The sequence below is a fragment of the Zosterops lateralis genome (genome assembly GCF_965231275.1).
Source record: "Zosterops lateralis genome assembly, chromosome: 1".
NCBI classification, from domain to species: Eukaryota; Metazoa; Chordata; class Aves; order Passeriformes; family Zosteropidae; genus Zosterops; species Zosterops lateralis.
Genome location: NC_139762.1, coordinates 38,879,686 through 38,900,394, shown reverse-complemented (window position 1 = coordinate 38,900,394; position 20,709 = coordinate 38,879,686). Strand labels below are relative to the sequence as shown.

Sequence of the window (20,709 nt, the reverse complement as noted above, 5' to 3'; positions counted from 1 at the left end):
AATTTTTTTTTTGCACAGAGTGAAATATTGAGCCACTCTAGGGTCATTTAAGAGCCTAGGAAATTTCCCCACTCACTGAGGAAGCTAATTTATAGTTAATTCCTTAGGAGATAATTCAATTTTTCTTGAATAAATTATATGCTTGTTTCACTTGCAGGTGTTTCTCATGTTCTGTTCTAAAGTGCTGCTGAGCGCAGTTAGTAGTTGCTGTGATGATCCCAGATGGAGCTAAATTTCTGTGGGTATGGGTGATTTGCAGAGTCCCAGAATGTTTAAGGGGTTTGGAAGCCTTGGCTGGGGTTCAGCTGGCAGAGTGTGTATATGTAGGGGGGTGTGTGTGTCTGTAGGTATCTAGGAGTGAGCTAGGTCTAAGCTCCCCTTTGGATTGGTGAAACTCCAGTCAATATACTTAATGGAGCTTGGAGAGCTGCTTGGCCACCCAAAGCTGTTGTCTGTTTCCAGATGTAATAAATAACTCTTCTGACTTTGTTGTTAACATCAGTTTGATCTGCTTTGCTCTGGTGGGAAATTAGACATCCAGATTGCAGGTAGGCACCCAAATAGACACATAAAACCTGAAGTGTCAGTCTCTGAGTCAAATCTCACCTACAGCGAGGTATTGCTGATATTTTCACTTTATGACAATTTGTTTCTTGCACTTGCATGTGTGGAATTACAAAATGCTTACACCCGGAGAGGCCTATCAAATTCAATGCTGGTATGAATAAATCCAATACAGATTTTTAATAACAATCTCATAAAAAGTCGAATACTATGCTACAGCTTGCATCCTTTTATAGCCTCAAATTAGTGTCTTGCCTGCTGCCATTGTGTCTTCTCCCCTTTTTGCATGGTGCTTTCTGAGAGACTGCATTTTACTCACCTGTGACTTGCATTTCCTTTGATAGTTTTAGCTAAAACAGCTTTTCCTTGAATATGAAAGAGGAATTCAAATGCAGCAATGGTGTTTGCTATGAGATTAGTTTAACTGTTTCTGTGCCACTGTGGATGAAATTTCTTCCTCTCAGATTACAATTTATCATGGGATGAGTTGCCTCAGGAGGCGTCTGTAGCACTGGCTACTTCAGTTGAGGTTTTGTCTCTTAAGGTAGTCAAAGCAGGACATGCCTTAAGCTCCTGCCTCTTCTTTGTTGCAAATGTGGGGCTGGCACCTTGCGATCGCTTTGAGTGCTGCTGAAAAGGATCTCAGATCCCCAGGGCAGGAGAGAACTTGTAATGTTGTGCAGCTGGCAGTGTTTGTGTCCCTTCCTGGCTGTAGGTCTATGCTCCAGCCTCGATCCCATTGATCGATCCAGTATAAAAAGCAAACTGCTTTGCACCCATTCACACTGGGACTGCACATGCTAGCATTTTCCTCTTGCAGTTGACTACTTAAACCACAGCTCAGTGCCTTCATAATCACTGGGAAATCTAAAATCATACTGCATTGCTACTTTTTTTTTCATTTTCTTCTTTGAACACTATCAACACAGTATCAAAAAGTGAAGGAATTGGTTTGGGTTTTTTCTTGTGCTTGTATCTTGAAATACTTCCATTTAGGTACTTAAGGGTATGGAAAGGGATTTTTTAAAAAAATATATATTCTATAGGAGCAAACAATACAAATAAAATCAGTTACAGATTTTGTGTTTCAAGATATTTTTTCTTATAGGAAAATTAGAAGCAGAAATGTTTGAGAAGAAAAGAGCTAAAAAAGCCTTGGGAGGAAAATTGATGCTGCCTTAGATAACTAGAGGTTATAAATAAAACTAGATAACTAAAAAAGTTATTTTGTGTTCATAAAATGGCAAAATTTAACTAAAAGTTTTTCCTGGTTCAGCCACCAAATTAGCAGAGCGACTAGAAATAAAAACACAACTTGGAACAAAATCATAAAAGAGGATTCAAATACTAATAAATATAAATTAGAAGTAAGAAGTATGGAAAATTTATAGGGAAAGCCGGAAACAGGAAATGAAAAATCTCTGGTTGGCAAGGCAAAGGACAATAAAAAGGTTTTGGTGTATTAATAGCAAATGTCCTAATCATATAAGCCACTAGATGGAGATAGTAAGATTGTTACGAGTGATTTGAAAGCACCATAAGTGGTAAAGAAAATATTTTTATCCTATATTTTGAAAAATGCTTGATGTAGTCTCCATGTAATGAGTGTGCTAAGGCACTTTTCGAAAGGCCTGGAGGAAAGAAAGGAAGATGTAAAGCAGCAGCTGCTTGGACTAAAAACTATTTAAAATCAATAGTCCAGGACAATTTTCACATAAGAGTCTTAAATGATCTGTTGAGGAAATCTCCTGTTCTTTGATGCACCTTGTTGAAGGAAAAAAAAAGCCACCCAACAACTCAAACCCAAACAATCAACAAAATACCCCACCAAACAATCCACCATGCCTCCAAAAAAAAAAAAAAAAAAAACAACAACAACAACAACAAAAAAACCACCACCAAAACAAACCCCAACAAAATCCAAACATTCCCATCTTAAATCAGAGGCCGATACCTTTACAGTAATTGCTTTGTTATCATTTTAAACAAAATTAAGTGATCTCTAATTAATAATGTTATTGTTAGTTTAATCAAACACAGTTAAAGCAGGCAGAATAAGTAGATGATTTTACTATATACTATCTAGTTTTTTACTTGAGACTTATAAGTTGATTGATAGAAATTATTATAGAAATAATAGAAGTGCATAGTTTTGGCCAATTGATGGTGTAATCAGAAATGCAAAGTTCATCCATTCGTAAATGAACAGACACATCCTGTAAATCAGAGTGCAAAAATAAAAAAAAATCTGAGCATGAAATCTGTACAAAATTTTTCATAACATCTCCATTTATAAATTTAAATTTTTAATTTGTGAGAATAAAATGTCTGTATTTGGTGATATGTCTACAAGGTATGTTACAAAATTTTGGAGTGTGTTGGAAAGATGGACAGAAAAAGTGAAACAGATCAATCATTCACCTCACAAGAGGTAGTGATGAATTGTCTTCTTGTGATATGCTCAAACCCCCCATGTTAGAGAAATTGTACTTATAGCAGCACAGAAATAAAAGGGGAAGAGGGAGAAAAGAAGGATTATGCATGTTGGGCATTGTGTTGTCATCAATTCCAGTTTTCATTTTTGAGTGAAAAAAAATTACATTTTGTGTGTGAGTGTGTTTGAAAATACACTTGACGTGCATTCATACAAGGTTCTCGGTCTCGTTGTTTGCTTTTAAGACGGTATTTTTATTTAAGTTTTTGTTATCAAAATTCATAGTCAAAGAAGCTTCTGCACCAGTTGTGTATTCATTCACATTTATTAACTTAAATCTTGTCCCATGCTTAGGAGCAAAAGCAGGAGTGGGCATTTAGTAAAACAATTAGCAGCAACAGTGCCAAAAATGTGGGTTTGGTTTTATATTGGCTGCATTCTGCTTCTTTGTTTAATAACTATCCATGTCTATGGGAAAGAAATTCAGAAGAATATGACCTTTCAATTGCTACATGTTATCGGTGTTCAAACTGCAAAATACCAGGAGTACTAGCTTTAAGCTTAGAAAAAAGCATATTGTTCTATTTATATTTCTTAAGCCGTGTATGTAGAAAATCCCAGTTGCTTAAAAAGAGCAGTGCTCTAAGTACTGTTACTGAACTGATAAAGTCTGCTTGGCAAAGCTTTGTAAAGGCTCTCAGAATCAAAAGTGAGCCTGTTTACCTCCTGAAAACGCTTTTATAGGAGGTTCTGGTTAGCCATTTCCAATAGAGAAAGGAGCAGTTGATCAGATAACAGCTAAACTAATGAAAAGCATCATGGAAGTGACAGGAAGATTAATTAAGTTCCTCCAGTTGTATTCACGTGTTGTGGTACAGAGTTCCTTTGGGTACTGCTGCAGTTAAATGGTATTCATGGTGACAAATATTGCACATTTCCAGAAGTGACACTTCAGAGTCAAGGGTAAAAAACACATTTGGTAGTTTTAGCCTGTGAAGAATGTTCAAAACCATAGATGACCCTCTGTGGTTGTTTAAAATACACAAATGTAACTTGCTCCTTCTCTTCTTATCCTTTAGTGTAACCTCAGGAGATTAGTAATGAATCACAAAATCTGCATTATTGTGTAGTATGTCTTAAACTGCTCCAGATGGCTTCAAAATAAAAACAAACCAAACTTCTAACTGATGTAGTTAGTATATTTGATTTGAGGCACAAAAATATGTGTGCTTGGAAATATTTTCAATTACTTTTGGAGGTTTACAAAACTGTGGCTTGTTTGCTGTTCTTTCTTTCTGCACTGTGGTCACTAATAGGAATGAAATAACTTCAATACATAAATTTCTGAATTATGTGGAAATTCGAGACCTACTTTACTTGCAAGAATCTTTTAGTTTTGGGATGCATTTGATTAATTAATAGGCCAAGTGTGATTTGGATTATTCCTCCCATTTTACTTTCAGAAATGAATTTTTCCACAATAAATATTTGGTCTTAATAGCTGTCTCTGTACGGTAGACAAAAATTATTTTAGGAAAATCTGGAAACCTCTGAGATGTATGAGATTTTTTACCCTACTACACGTGATGCATAGACTTAAAATGTTGTATCACTGGTGTATTTGTTGTCTATTATTCCACTTCTGCCAGCAAAGAGTTCCTCGATCTGCTTCTGCATTTGCAAGAGATGATCTGTAGTCAGCCTCACTAACTGACATTCATCAAAGCCAATTGGTAAGAGTTTGGGTATAAATCTAATGTTAGTTGCCTCCTGGGAGAGTTCAAGACTGGAAGACAGTTTTCCAGGAATCCTAGGGAATTAACTGGGTGCATTAATATTAAATATTAATTAGTCTCTGCAACAGACTTGCCTGTGAGTAGCTTTAATACTTACTATGGAGGCATTGTGTAAATCAGTGGATAGATAAAAATCAGTAGAAAGCACAGAACAGAGGAGCTAGTTCATGAAGTGGCCTTCTGGCTCTAGACCATATCAGGTGTGGGGAATAACCTGTAGCTTTCCCAGGTCTCAAGAAATGTGTAAGGATATGTGCTGTACTTCTGGGCCATGTGTGCTATCTGCTTTTTATTTTTTCCAAGGAGGTGATGTCTTGGGGGTTGTTCTGCATTTTGAAAATCTACTCTTTGTGGCAAAGCTTTTACCAAGGTGAGAAAGAGCAGAAGGACTCAAGGTGGAGATACTATTATGCAAAAAAGGAACTGGTTGTTGGAAAAGAGGATTTCACGGAGCACAAGTTACTTCTATTTTTAGAAATAAGGATGAGGACTAGCTGGTTTAGGAGAAGGTTTTGTTTGTTTGTTTGTTTGTTTCTTGTTATGTTTATGCTATTGTTGAATCACAAAGGTTTGGGGATTTTGGTTTTATAAGTGAGACATGCATGAAATATGATAATTTTGCAGTTGACCAGTATCTGTAACAAAGTTAAATGCTGGTTAGCTTGTGCCGGCTTGTTGATGATTGGGAGTTTGCACCATGGGCTGACATCATGGACTAATTTGCTCATTCATTCTGCATGATCCTGCATGCCCAGGCTGAGTCTACTTAAATCTCCAGGCACACAGAAGTGTTTGCTGCTCCTGACTGTACTTCCCTACAGCTGTTTTCAGCAGAATCCTCAGTGCTTGCATTAAAACACCAGCCTTTTGGGATTGCAATTACTAAACTAAACCTTGCTTTCACTGACAGTGACAGTATCCCACTCAGGGAATACGATCTATTTTTTTTGTTCCTTGCTTGACACCCTACTTCTTTTTGTAGCTTATTAGTGTTGTATGTGTGTAAGTGAAAGCAGAATTTGTCATGGAGTATGTGCATTTGGGCTTTGAAAGCTTTCCAGTGATTTTCCCTCCTACCTTGCATTTCTGTAGTTGAAATGAGAAGAAAAGAAAGTTCTTTTTTAAATTTCTTTGATTACTTTAATTTTACACTTACTCTCAGAACACAAATAAGATGCTATAAGGAGGGAGGTTGTCCTTCTTGTTTTACATCCTACAAGGCCAAACAAAAGGGAAGGTAACATGCAGAACTAAGTAGTAGGAGAATATGTCAGTCAGAACATGTGGCACTTCGGTGTTTAACATTTCCTTTGGATCTGACCTGCCATCAGACACCACCAAAGTGGTGCAGGTATTGTAACACAACAGCCATTTCAAGAGGGGGCATTTAGAGGCAGCATGGTCCTTTGCCTGAGCACTAATAGCACATCTGCACAGACATGAGCCTTCTGTACCCATGGCTTGAATCAGGAGGCATATTGGCTCGGTGGGACGCTGAGACCAGAGTTAGCCTACATCTTGCTGAGTTTGACTCCTGGCAGAATAACCCCAAGCCTTTTTTTCTGTGATAGGGTAAATGCAGCTTAACAGGCAAATGTTGTGCCTGAGTGCAGACTGTCTTAAAGGACGTCGCGCAGTGCCTCTGCAAAAGCACTTCAGAGCTGGAAAAGGAGCTGAAGGATTTCACAGAGAATTGATTCTTTGAGCTTTTACCCTCCGTTAAGGGAGAGGAGGGAATGCTTGTGCTGCAGAAGGCTCCTGATAGTAGCTTATACCTACTGCTCAGAGAACATTAGAGTGTTTCAGCTGAGGTATTTTAAACCAGTCTTTGAGGATGGTATTTTCCCCTTTAGAGAGGTGTCCTTCCCTGTACTGTAGAAGCGAATGAGCATTGTAATGATGAAATAAAAGAAAGGAATGTGCTGTGAACACCCTCTGTTACTTGCTGTCCACACTGTGTAGTTGAAACATAGGCCATGCTGTCTAGACAGCTTCTTTTTTCTTTTTTTTTCTCCAGGAATTTTTAGACAGCATTTCTTCACTGTGATTTAAAATTTGCGTAACTTACATCGTTGGTCAGTTTGACCTGCACGAGAAGTTCTGATCTTCCTCCCTTGTGCACTGTTGCCTCAAAGTGCACTCCTGCACTGTGTGCTTTTCGGTTGTGAAGCAAAGATAATTTTGGAGTTTATGTGTACCATGGATCTCTCATTTCAGGGCTTGCCTCTGGCTTGGGGCAGTTGAAATAAGAAAGGGCACTGAGAAAGGCTAGGTATCAAAAATGAATAGCTGTGGGACTGTCAGTGAGGGACAGGACTGAAATTGGTGCCCCAGTTCCCCATCAGTGTTTAATCTCAGTAACATTCATACAGGTAGCATGAAACCTCGTGAGGGCAATGCTGCAGAGGGCTCTTGCTGAGAGATGCATAGCAGCACTGTACACCAGGGCTCTTACCTCTTGCTGCCGCAACTGGAGCATTCCTTGGCTGCTGTGCCACTGCGATAATTTTGCTTGAAGTGATTGGACCTCATGAAGTAGTACTTATTGTGTGGTGGTTTTACAAATAAGAAGTGGAGCTTTAAATGAATTATACCTGTCATCCTCTTTCCTGTAGAATGAAAGCATTCATCCCATTAGATCCTATTATAATGAAATAAACGCTTCAGCATACTGTCCATTATTTTATACCTTTATTTAGTATAAGTGTATTATCACTGATACATGCCAGACTGACAGCAGGAAACCAATGTCCTCTATTGATTCAGAGAAGAGACATAGGTGCATAAATACAGACCACATTGTCTTTACCACACTGCCACACTGGTGCGTTGTCGGATCCATCCCGAGGCACTACATGTACATGTGGACAGTATTTTGGAGCTTCTTTGGTCTTTCTTCCTCTAAGATGCTGCTACTAGTTCATATAGCAGCAGGGGTTGTATGGGAACCTATTTACAGCAAACTTAGGACCACTCCATTTGCCACAGAAGAATAGAATACCTACCAGCTGCTAATGACTTATCAACCTGGGCCAGAAAGCAACTAGAGACCTGGAGGGTGAAAGGTTGTAAACTCCATTACAGATCCTTGTTGTCGTATATCTTCTGTCCTCACCCTTTGTTATTCAGGTGAAGAAATTGTAGTTTAAAAAATAAACTGTATTTCAGCTGTATTGAAATTGAACTACCCGTTTGACAGTTGCTTTTTAAAAATAGAAACAGACTTGTCTTTATCCAACATTTGGATTGAAATTGTTTATTGAAGTGGAACTATTGATTTAAAAAAAAAAAAAAAAAAAAAAAAAAAGCCTTAGGGGTACATGATCTTGCAAAGTGCCAGGCATCTTTATCTTCTACTGAAGTAGGGGTACTGAGGCACTCAAAGCTTCTCCTGGAGCTTGCCCTTCAAAGAAAAATACACTAACAATGTACGCTTTGTCTTTCCCATCTATTATGTAATTGAGCACGTTATGTCACTAAACGCATTTACTGCCAAGAAAAAAAAAAAAAAAAGCCTGTACAATTTTAGAAGGGCTTATTTTTTTTTGTCCAAACCAGAGTTAGGTTAACCAGGATATAAGAGCATGTTGTTGCGAGCCCATTAAAGAAAAGATCTGTTTGTAGTACTCTTAGTCCTGATGTCACAGGCACAGCAAGGACATCAGAAGGAGGAGTCAGATTACAGTAAGAATGGGCAGTGCAGCATGCAGCCGGAGTAAACGCTAAATCAGACAGGGATTGTATCAGGGATAAGACTGCCTGCAAAGCGCTCATCCTGAGGAGGCACACAGCTCTCTCACGCTTCTCGTGCTGGGAAATTTCCACATAATGTAGAATGAAAAAGCTCTGTTTTACATGTCAGCCCTGTGCAGGAGCTAATGCTGAATACACAGCGGTGGGATCCTGACTGCATGATTAATGAGAAACATAATGTATTTTGGTAAGTGTTAACCGTGATGTAATTCTGCTTCTGCTCACATTATCAATAGGAGTGATTATTACAGATTTTGGATTCAAGAACATTTTGTGCTGGCACGCACCTAAAACTGACAACTGGGGAATCCTGCCGGCTGTGCAGTTTGAAAGGATTCCATTGTCTGGGAAATTTTCTGTTTGAGTGGGCTACTGCGTAGTTCTAGCGGTTTGAAAAACAAGCTAGATAAGATGAACTCGTGCTAGGTTTGTTTTAAATGAACTTGTGTTTCATCTGCCGTGAGGAGATGAGAAATGCTTGTGAGGCATGGGAAGTTTCAGACGAACTTAAGGTAATGGACGAGCTGCTGCTGTACTGTCAGTGCTGGGGAGGCACAGCAAACCTCAGTAATTCATTCAGCTTTTAGTTTGAAGAATTCAAAGGTACAAAGGCGAAACAATGTTTTATTGGTAGTGCTGCAACTACCGAGGACTCTGCATTGTGCACATCACCGGTGTGGAGTTGGCTCCTAGCAAGCCACAAAATACATATTATTTTAAGCCTTTTTAGAGGTCTTCGAGCTGTTAAATATTGGGCAGAGTTTAGTTTTGTTGCTTGATGGAAATCTTCCTTCAGCTTACAGCTGAGCTGGTTGCATACCCCAAAAACATGCTGGAGTGTAGAGCTATGTCTAAGCAATGTAGCGCTGCAGTACTGGGCTGGGATGTATGATTGTAGTATAATGCTGCAAGTTAGTGCTGCTAAACAGCAAAGGAAAATAAAATAGAGAATTTGGTGGTGTGATAGAAAAATGCTGTTCTTGACTGCTTGAAATCTCATGTAGTCTCACTGTTAATTTATAGCAGCATAATAGTTAAAATTAACAGAGAACAAGGAATTGGAGGATTTCTGGGAGATTCAGCAGCTTTCTCAGTTTCATTAAATATTGAATCAGGAGTTCACTTCAAGCCTTAAGGGAAGAACTTTTGTAATATTCTCAGCCCTGTCAAAAAAGTACTATGTCTTGTGCCATGCCAAGCACTATCTTCTTATTTTCATAAAATTAAAGACTGTGTGGTGTGTGTGTGTGATTTCTCTTTAACAGTGAAACACATCTATTATGAAAGTCAATAGATTTAGATGTAAACTGTTCTAACAGAAAAAAAATATACAAATTGATTGAGTTGTCAGAGCTATTCGGCGTCCCTTTCAAAGATAAATTTTCAATGTTTTACCTTTACTACATTTTCAAAAGACTGAGAAAGAATAGGTAGGCATTATGGTTTTAGGTTTGAGTAATTTGGATTAAGTCTCTTTACCATTAAAAAACCCAGGTTAATTTGCTATTAATTTCTTTCTGGTATTTTTCTACCTTTAACAACATTGCAAGCGCAAGATGGGTTGGATTGGGTTTTTGGGTTTGTTTTTTTTATTATTATTATTTTTTTTTTAACAATCAGTTTTTCTTGTGTGGGATTAGAAGCTGCAGTTTCCTGAAGAGTTAGGGTATTAAGTACATGTTAGCTGCGTGTTATTTAATTTTTAATTTTTTTTCCTGTCTATAATTTTCAGAAACATGTAATGGTGATCAAACTTTTTTTGGTGTTAGCTTGAAAAAAAAATGCTGTATCATACACTTATTTATTTTCTGGTGCAACACAAGTTTTTAAATGGAAAAAAACTGTATTGTGCTTTCTCTCTGCTCTGTAGGAAATTTCACTTCTGAAAGCAGAGCTGAAAGTTTCTGCTAGCCAGGTTCTATGTCTGCTGTGTTCAGTCGGAAGTTTTCTTCAATATTAAATTTTAAATGAATGTTCTTATTCCTGTCTTTTGCATAAGAAAGCATGAGCTGGGGGATAATGTTTACCCGTGGTTATTCTGGGTATTTTCTTGCTATTCTGGGTATTTTCTTGCACTGTCAGTGAGAGGCCAGAACATCTGTAATCTCACCTGTCCCTGTTACTGCACAAAGCAGTATTGCACTGAGCCAGATGAAAGCCTGACTGCGTACATCGTACACCTACTTTGATTTCAAATTGCTACAGCCATCACATAGACAATATTGAAAGTTTATTTTTTCTAAGAAGAAAAAAAACCAAACAACAATACTTTTCTTTAAATACTAATAAATAATTCTGTGGTGTTTTGGGGGGGGGTGGTGGGTTTTGTTTTGTTTTCTTTTAAATCCATACATGCAATTACTGGGCCACATAGGTATAGAAAGGGTAGAAAAAGAAAGCATTTCTGTATGTTTGTATGCATCTTGTTTGCTGTTCTGGGCCTTCTTGTCTAATTGCTGCTGATGTAAGGTGGCATACTGGGAATGCGTATGTGCAGCATTAAGGTTGAAATAAATACTGAAAATGATTACCATGGAAAGTAAGACCTAACACTCTGACAGTATTATTGTTATAGAGCAAGTGTTAATGGGTGAAGGGAGTTTTTTAACTATTAGAGAGAGAAGTTGCTAAATTCAGGAATTTTTCATCTTGTTTCTCTTTCTTTAAAGCTGTAGCCTCCAAGAAGATACTCTACATCTGTCTTACATCTTACTATGTATATTTTACTATTTTAGCTGAGCCTTCAAATAATTAAACTCACTGTAACCTTTCTAAATTCATGAGCCTTTCTTTTACATTGCAACTGAATTGTGATGTAGTTAAGAACTGCTAATTTTCACTCACCATGCTGTGCTTTTGAGTTTGTTGTTTGGTCACCGTGGATACATTTGTTACTTATTGTATTGATTTTGCATTCATCATTTCAAGTTGAATAGGGATATGGAATTGTAATAATAACAGTAATAAAACTCCTACAAAATGATGTAGTGTGTTTATAGAGTAAGCCAAAAGCCAATGAAAATAATAAATTTCTGTTAAGTGTTATCATACGGAGACGTTTTGCACTTAGGAACGTACATACGTACCTCAGAGCAACTTTTGCTCGTATTTATCGCCAAGTTAATAATTTAGCATAAGATAGAAGTCAGCTGTGACTATTCTCAGCGGTCCCGAGAGGAGGAATGGTGGGTGGCTCTCAGTGCCACAGCACGCTGATGAGGGGGAGCCTCCCCTAGTCCTGCTCACTGTGAGGGCTCTGCTGTTGCTGATGGTCACAGCTGCACCTCTACCCTAAAAGGCCCCATGGCCACTGTCGCCTTGGCTCGGTCACCTCGCCATGACTGCGCCTTCCTGGGCCTGCAGCCTGGGTGCCCACCAGAGCTGGAGTGTCCTGGAGCACACTCCAGGGGCTGGGGTGGCCGGGCTGGTTGAGGCAGGTGGGACGTGCTCCCAGACAGGGAAAGGGACAGAGCTGTGCTGTGAGCCCTGCACCGCTCCACGCACCACGGCCGTCCAGCCGGGGGAAACGCCGCAGTGATATTGCAGTTCTGGGACAGTGAGCACGGGCCTTGAGGAACCGAGGGCAAAGCGAGTCCTTCCCTTCACCCCCAGCACCAAAAAAGATCACTGCCCCCATACTTTGGCCTTACTGGGGAAGCACATTCCAAAAAAAACCTCTAAAATTAAAATTTACAAAGGAAAGGGAGAGGGAAAAACAAAAATGTGGTACCTTTGTTTTTTCTTTTTTTTTCCCCTTCCCTCCCTGCCTCCTCTGAACCTATTAGTGTTTTAAGTAACTTCTGTTCTCAATGTTTCACACTATACAGGAAATTAATATGTTGGCATGAAAATTACTATATATAACATTAAGGGAAAACAACAAATAATTTTTTGCCTGAAAATGCCATAACATTTCTGTTTGTATGGTGGCTGTTTTAAATTTCAGTGGGTTTTTTTCATCAGTGTTGCAGAATGTAGTAGTTCATCTGCATACATGCTACTATTCTGAATATCACTTTTTATTTCTGGAACACTTTCTTTAAGAGATTCATGCTGGATGAGTCATGGAATAAAAAGAATACCACCCCCCCCCACGTCCCAACTCTCATCATCACCTCTTTAAAGAAAACACACATTTTACAGGCCAACTGACCAACTGCTGAAACAGGGTTTGTTTTTGTTTTGTTTCAATGAAAATATTTGGTTGTTACTGGTTTGTTTTTAGGAGGTTGCAGTTTCTTCTAGGTTAGACACTGTGCAGTCTTTTAGTACCATTTCTGTTTTCATTTAAGTCAGGATGAATCGGTGTTGATAAGGCTGTTCTTTTAAAATGTTTCGAGAAGCACAGATACTGGATTACTAACTGTGTTTTATCACCAGCCATCTGCAATAAGAAAGTGTAGTTAATATATAATGGATGCTGTGTGTGACAGAAGAATTCAGCTGAGCAAGCCAATGTATAGGATCTTGAAAACTGCAGGAGCCTGATGTTTATATTTGGAACATTACAGCCTCCTGGGCAGTGAAGTTCATATCTTGAAGAACTGAATAATCATTAATGCATGTATACATAATAACAATTTTAAAAAATTCTGTTTGAACTTACAGAAAGTTCTCTGTGCTAGACTGTACCCTTTTAGTTTCTGTTATGGAAACTGTTCATTTGAAATGCCTTTAAATATATCCAGTATGTTGCCTTAAATGAAAGGTCCTTTTGCCATTTCACAGACAAAAAAAAAAAAAAAAAAAAAAAAAAAAAAAAAAAAAAAATCACTCAAGTGTAACTTTTCTTGTGGGTGACAGAATTGCTCCAAACCCAAAATTGGAATCAGTGGCTTCCTGCTTCATTAGAGAAGATTAGATCACAGTGCTTCAGCTGAAGGTCCTTTAACAAAGTGTATGTGCGCTCACGTGCTCATATGAATGTGTGTCTGTGCATATTTTAACTGAGATGATTGTAGAATCTAATCCTACATTCTCTCAACAAATGTCTTCTTTCTGTTAAGAAATGAAATTAAGAAACCAGATTTTAAAAAAATTTCTTTGTGATATCATCTGTCTGTTTTCCTCTTTTTTTTTTTCCTAAGAGGCAACATACACATTTTTACAAAATATTTTAAAATAATGAGAGCCTTTGACTGTATTAGTCATATGGCTGATATATCTCTGTGCCTGTGTGCAAATATCCTTCCATGTTATTTTGATTTTGTTTCATAAGCTGGTGGCAATTCTAGAAATTCTTGCAATTACAAAAATGTTAATCGGGTTACAGGAAACCCTTTAAAGATTTTGCCTCTCATTGCACTAAAGAAGATGGTGGTATTTGAAAAAGGAGAAATATATTTGGACTGGGAAAAGGAAATATTTCAATTTGCCATTAGATCATGAAAAGTTCTTGAAATACAATAGAGGTCATAAGGGCTTCAGTTTTTAAAAAGGAGATATTACGTGTAATATACTGCAAAGATTAGTTTTGCAGCTGAAATTGCATAGATGATTGGTAACATTCAGAGAAAATGCAGCAAAAGAGAGAAATACCAAAGCTTGAAGTGGCCGAGATTGCACTTGAATTAAATTGCTGGGGATAAAAGTGGGAAGAAGCTTCCCTGTATTGTAGGGCTAAGTCATTATAAGGCAAAACCACATTCTGTAGGTCAGCCTGTGTGCTCAGGTATTTTAGCCACACTTCTTTGAGAAATCTACTTAGGGGTGAAAAATCTAATACACGAAGCTGCATTACTGACTTACATGCTCATATGCTTAGACCTTCTTGCGCATTTTGTTGACCACTTCCTTCAGCTCATCAGTCTCATGCTCACCATCATGTTCCTCTTAGATGATTTTTTTTTTCTGTGTACATATGTGCCATATAGAGTTGCTGCAATCTTAAGCATGGTATGACAGCTTAAAGTGGTTGGCAAGGGTCTGGATCAAATGTAAAATATGAAAATGCAACCATAATTTCAGATTGGAATTGTAAGGGAGGCACTTATGGAAGTTCAATTACTGTACACACTTGCCTCTTAACATCTGTGATAATACAATTCCGTCTCTTTTGATGCTCAGAATAATATCCATTTAAAATTTCTTCAGGATTGAAAAAATGGTAAGACATCTTGAGTCGTTACCTGGTGTTTAAACAAAAGTATTTTTACTCCCTCTGAGTTTTTTTTCTCCTTTTTTCCTTATTTCCCTCCCCCGCCATCTATTTTAAAAAGATGAGGTTAGATCAATCTATTTATTTTTTTATACCTCTGCTAGCTGGCTGAACCAGTTGTTTGGAAATCATGAGAAATTCTTTCATCACTATGGGATAAGGTCCTGGCTCTTTTACCAAGCCAACTAATTTACTCTGTTTTGTAGTCCCTGCAGGTTTCAGAATTTAAAACCATAATGTACCACTTGCTTTTCAAGTAAAGCTTGAAAAGCTCCTGGGGTTTGATAATGTATAGTGTCTTCATCTCTGAAGCAGTTACAGGAGATACAAAAATGAGATTGACCATGAATGTCTGCTAATTCTGGGCATGGCTGTTTGAAATTTTAGCATATGTTTAGGTTCTCAAAGAGCTTTGGCTCATACTGGAATTTTTTATACTGTGTGTTGTTTATGTGTTCTCTTTATTACAATGCAAACCAGCAGTCTCTTCCCCAATTGTCTCTGTCAGAAAACAAGATAGAACCTAAAAAGCAGGTTTATGCTTGAAAACCCCCTCTGAATATTAAAACTGCTTTCTTGAGAACAAAAGAAAAAAGCTACGCTTAATTTTCTCTTTGAGTATTACTTCATAGCGATTCTTTTATTTATTTACTTTTATGCTGTAATTGAAAAAGCAGATGGACAATTCATTCAAATGAAAGCCATGAAAATTTTCTCAGCTTCTTTTGTTCCTGTTGACCTTGTTTACTCAGTTTGTTTACTATGGAGTGTAGTAAGTTATGAAGATAGAGGGAGATAATGACTGTGTTTTCCAATATTGTTACCCATCATTGCACTAAGAATCAATACTGAATGAAAAAACCCAAACAAACACAGAAAACCAAGTCAAAAAACACAGAACCTTGACCAGATCTGCAGCTGTGGATGCAAAAGGAAGAAGCAGGTGGAGAGGAAGGCACTCTTGGCACTGCAAGGAATATAAGTGCTCTTTTTGCTAAGCCAAGTCATTTTTTCAGTAGTGACCTGAGGGTCTACTGTCTCTATAGTGCAATGTTTAGCAAATTAGGTTTTGTTTACTGGAATTTACCTGTGATAGCAAATCCACTCACCTCCTGTCAAAACCAGCAATGTAAAAGGTGCATTCAGTTTGCCAGATATGTGACTATTAGGTAGCAAGCACACTGTTTCTCTGTTTTTCTATTATTACTGCTAAGTTGTGCTGCTGTAAGCAGCAAATTTGTCAACAATGGAAGTTGCATGGCTTGTCTGCTTTTAGGTAGCATAGTAAAAGGTAATAACTTTGCCGACATATGTAAAACTTTACATAATCTCGTATTTAACTTTGCAATTCATGTGTTTTTAAAGGACAAATTCTAACAAGCCAAACAGGCCATAAAAAGTTATATTTGCATATGTAAAGATATATTTAAATCCTTTTGCTTTTTGTCTGACTGAGGGCATGGTAGCCACATGAACATGGGTACTATAAAGCCACTGAACTATATTATCATACCCTTACATGATTTTAGCACTCAAGACATGATGTAATAATTTACAAACATTTGTCTCGCCAATCCTGACCACAGTCTGTCTGCCTTGTAAAACTGCTTGTTTGGTCCTCCTTTCCACATGCACTACTAGGGCAGTTGCAACAGCCTCCGAATTACACATCTAGATTCTTAGGCTTAAGTCTTAGTAGCCCTGAATACTTGGAAATTGCATTGGTCTACATGGTGTGATTTTTCTCTCCCCATTATTTTTTCATTAAGGAAGGTTTCGAAATAACGTTTCTTTTTTTTTTTTTTTTTTTCTTTTTTTTTAATTGGGTCAACGTAAATTTTTTCATTACATTTATAAATTCTTAATGGTTTTCCCTTTCTTCTTTCTCTTTTTTTTTTTTTTTCTCACGATCCTTTGCAGTATTTTTGTAGAACATAGAAGATATATTCTTACATCGGTGCAGCTGACAAACCTACTCAATGCTAATTAGCAGCCCATCCATATTAGCATTTAGCTCTACACACTAACAATGGGTTACCTGCATGAAAACATGCAGGTTTTTGAGGTTGAAAGAATCAATGGCCCTAAAGAGGGACAATACTACACGTCTGTCCCCACAGGTATGCTCCTTCACGTGAATGAACTTACCGAATGTAATAAACAAACATGGAAAGGCTGAAAACACGTTAAAAAACAATCAAAGCAACACTGAAATTCTCTCTAGCAATGTAGATACAATCAATATGTGATTGTGGAAAGACTTAGAGTGTGTGAAATGTATGTAGACTCTGCTGGCAGAGAAAGGCAGGCAGCAGATAAAGTGGGGTGGCCTGCTGCTGCTGCAGCAAAATCATACTGGCAGCACCACCCTTCACCAGCACTCCAAGATGACCAAACAAAACTGCTCTGTTTTACCATAATGGGAGCAGAATTGTCATCACATGGTATCATCAACACACAAGGAAGAAAAAAATATTTAAATAGTCTGAAATTAACATTCCGAAGGCCATGAAAGATGATGCTTTATGTCACCATGAAGCTGTGTCACTGTGAACCCAGAAAACTCCACAGATTTCAGAAAGAACATGCCGATGTACAGAATATTAATTTATTTTTACTTCTTGTTATCCCCTGCCCTATTTTTAAAAAAAGAAGGCTAAATGAAATCCGAAAGATTCAATGCAGTGATGGAAAATAGAACAGAACTGTCTCAGGTAGGCAGTCTTTGATGATACTTAGTATTGAAAAGCATTAACAATTAATAGTCTTAAAATATTCCTCAGTTTATTCTAACAATGTTTATGTCATTTGTGTAAGTTTTTTGTGCATTTCTAGTAGGAACATTTCTTCACAGGAACATTCACAAAGATAAAAATTGCATGATACTTTATTGTAATTTATTATAGAAGGGTGTTTTATGTTAAAAGCTATGCCAGCACATTTTCAGCAATACAAAGCTCACTTTAGATTCATCTGCAAACAGAAATATTGCCATCTGACCTCAGTATATAGTCAAATGAATTATGAATATTTTATATCAAATATCTGCTTGAGAGACTCCAGCTGAGCTAATATCTTCCAAATCACAAAGACAAGAAGAAAAAGTGGTAATTATAAATTATTAGCACTTTCTAGATGCTCACAGCCATAGATGGTTAATGCTGTCAGAGGATGTTTACCATAATAAATAAATTCACCTTAAAAAAAATCCTTGTGAGGTGCCTGTGAGGGGCAGATTTCCAGTTTTGAATTTTTTTCTGTCTCTGTAGATTACTAGATTCTGTTCTAGTAAATAATGTAGGGAGCTGATTGTGGTAGTAAATTAGTTAAGATTTTATTGATGGTTTGTCTGAAAGAAGTTGGGCAGCTTTTGAAAACTGTTGGTATAATGTAAGTATGGCAACTGCTAGCAGGTATCAAAAAGAGCTCTTGCAAGTTCAAGGATCTTTCAGAAAAAAAATTAGCTTTCCTCAACTGGTACTGTTTTTACTGAGTCAGATCTGTTCATAGAGAAGGAGGAAGTTTCAGAAAGTAATTATCATTTGTAATGAACTATGCAAAGTGTTGGACTGTGCCAACAGATTTGCTGGAACTCAATTTCATTTACTGGACCTACATCCTGAGAAACTTCCATGATGCCCAGAAAAGTCAGTTTCAGCTGTGCTAGAAATATTAAACTAGACCTATTCTAATGAAGGTAACTGTTGAATAATTTGTGACAGTTGTGTTTAATGTCTCCAATAATTTCAAATGCTAGTTAAATGCTCTTTAAAATCTTAAAACTGATCATCAGCACGGTAGGCAAACTCTGGTAGCCAGTTGGACAGCAGGTCTGGGGTGGGGGCAGCATGATCCAGTGATTGTGAAAGATTTAGCTGTTTGAGTTGCAGATCCTCTTTAGATAGCTGTTCCTTGTACCTTTGCCAGAAGGAGCAATAAATGTGATGGAAATCACACAAGCTTGAGTGGTTGGATAATTTCAGTTGCATTGGCCTCATGTGGGGACCCCACCCTTGGCAAGATGCATCTGCAGGGGGAAAAGTGGTGCTGCAGGTCCTGCCATGGTAGAGGAGATCTGAACACCTGTGGGGCAAGACTCCATCATTCCCTTGTCCACCTCAGCTTTGATGATTTCCATAGAAAGGCTCAGGAATCAACAGGCAATGAAAGCTATTTTTTTTTCCCCTTCCAGGAAATGTTTTAAAACTACAGACCTCTTTTCTATAGGCTTAGGACACAGCTTTCTACTGCAAACATGTATAGTAATTATTGTTCTTCTTGATTTCCATTACCAACTCATCTATGCCAATAAGGATAACGTGACATTCTTAAATCAACTGGACTGTTTAGTTCTTATACACTCCTAGGCCCAAAACAATTCCCTCTTAGGTTTACATTTGCAAGGAATTAATCTGTGTGTGTAGGATGGCAGCTTGCAAGCTTTCCTGGTTATGTACAAGTTACGTACAGTACCTCTTAATTCACAATAGGCCTATTTTATTTTAATTTTATCTAGTTTCCTGAGGGCAACCACTCCAATGCTTTGTTGAACTCGGATGTCTTTTTTTGCATCTTTTAAACACATTATTGGCAATATCATTACAAAAATCAAGATAATTCAGTGAATAGTTTAGTAGTTTGGGGTGATTCTTCTTCAGTTAACAGACTGCATTAGTCAAGCAGAAGAGCAGCAATAAGAAAAGTCTGGGGTTTCTTATCTTCCCCACCTCCCTCACCCCCCACCCCCTCACTAGCAGAGGAGGCTTAACATTTTTCTTAGAGCATCATCTCATGCAGCTCTGTTGAAGTTTCTGACCACAAATCATATCAAGCTATCATTGTTGTGGGTTTGTAGCTCAGCCAGAAAAAGCTGCATGTGGGAGAAGTTCGTTTCTAGTCTGCAGGATTTTGACATTTGCAGTTGTTATGTGTCTGGAGCTACTGAATGGACATGTATTAAAATTGTATATGGGTCATAGTTTCTTGTGACAAGGAAACTGCAATTAGTGATTAGGATGCTATTTGACTCTTGAATGTGTCATTTTGGAAAGGCCAAATAATATTATACTATAATATATACCAAATTTGAAATTTATAGTGAATTTTAGAGGGAAAGAGAGAAAATCTTGTACTAAAGCATGTCCAATAAGAGGCCATTGCCCATGCTGTTAGACCAAGAGCATGAACTTAAAATAGTCTCAAAAATAGATTTCCACAAAAAAAAAAAAAAAAAAGAAAAAGGAAGAGTTTCTAGTCCCCTTGGGTGTGTATATGTATTTACTGTTCTACATGGCTTTTTTCAGTGTGTGATACCTCTAAGAAATAGCCCATACTCTAGCTTTCAATGAGCAGAAAGAATCCTGAAATCATGTGAGGTGGTAAACTTAGCACAAGGGGCTTTATAGTCGGTTGGGGTTGGTTTTTTTGTGGTTTGTTTTGGTTTTGTTTGTTTGTTTGTTTGTTTTTTGGTTTTGTTTTGTTTTTGTTTTGGGTGGGGGGGCTAAAACCAACTTGCATATGTCTGCAGAGGAAGATGTAGGTAAACACTGAAGGGTCTTAAAATTCAAGAAAAGTGGTCTGTTCACTTCAGGCTGTCAGACACTGAATTACACTGACTTTTTTCAGTCTTTTTGTGCTGTTCTTGGATTTCCACCAGTCTTGGTAGTCTGACTTTACCAATTTAGTAGCGTGACTAGCCCTGGTTTTGGCAATGCTCTCCAAAAATATGTTGAAAAGTGCCCGGGGTAACAACCTAAAGATGAACTCTGCGTTGCTTTATTTTGTATCCCTGCTGCAATGCTCTTCTACATGCAACTTAAAGAACTTAATGAGAGTTCTGTTAATACAGTTGGAGCTTGACCTTGGACACAGAGATTTATTTTATTTTTGCAACTTTTGGAACTCTAAATACTCATGTAGCTGAACACCTGGGTCATTTGATGCTTTCTGTGAACTTAAATGGTCAGTTAAGTGAGAAAAAATGTAATTTTTTTTACCATGTGATA

At 37.7% G+C, this 20,709-nt stretch overlaps 1 protein-coding gene across 2 annotated transcripts in view; it reads left to right on the top strand.

The window, feature by feature from the left end:
- The window catches only part of ZNF385D (zinc finger protein 385D), a 411,296-nt gene that overhangs the window by 241,276 nt on the left and 149,311 nt on the right, over positions 1-20,709 (top strand). Inside the window, exon 1 of one of the 2 annotated variants that reach the window (XM_083871499.1) lies at positions 7,722-8,734. The exons of the other annotated variant lie outside the window; for it this stretch is intronic. Coding sequence (XP_083727625.1) covers positions 8,713-8,734 — 22 coding nt within the window. The 5' untranslated portion in view covers positions 7,722-8,712. Of the gene's footprint in view, positions 1-7,721; positions 8,735-20,709 lie in introns of those variants that run through there. 2 annotated transcript variants of the gene reach the window in all.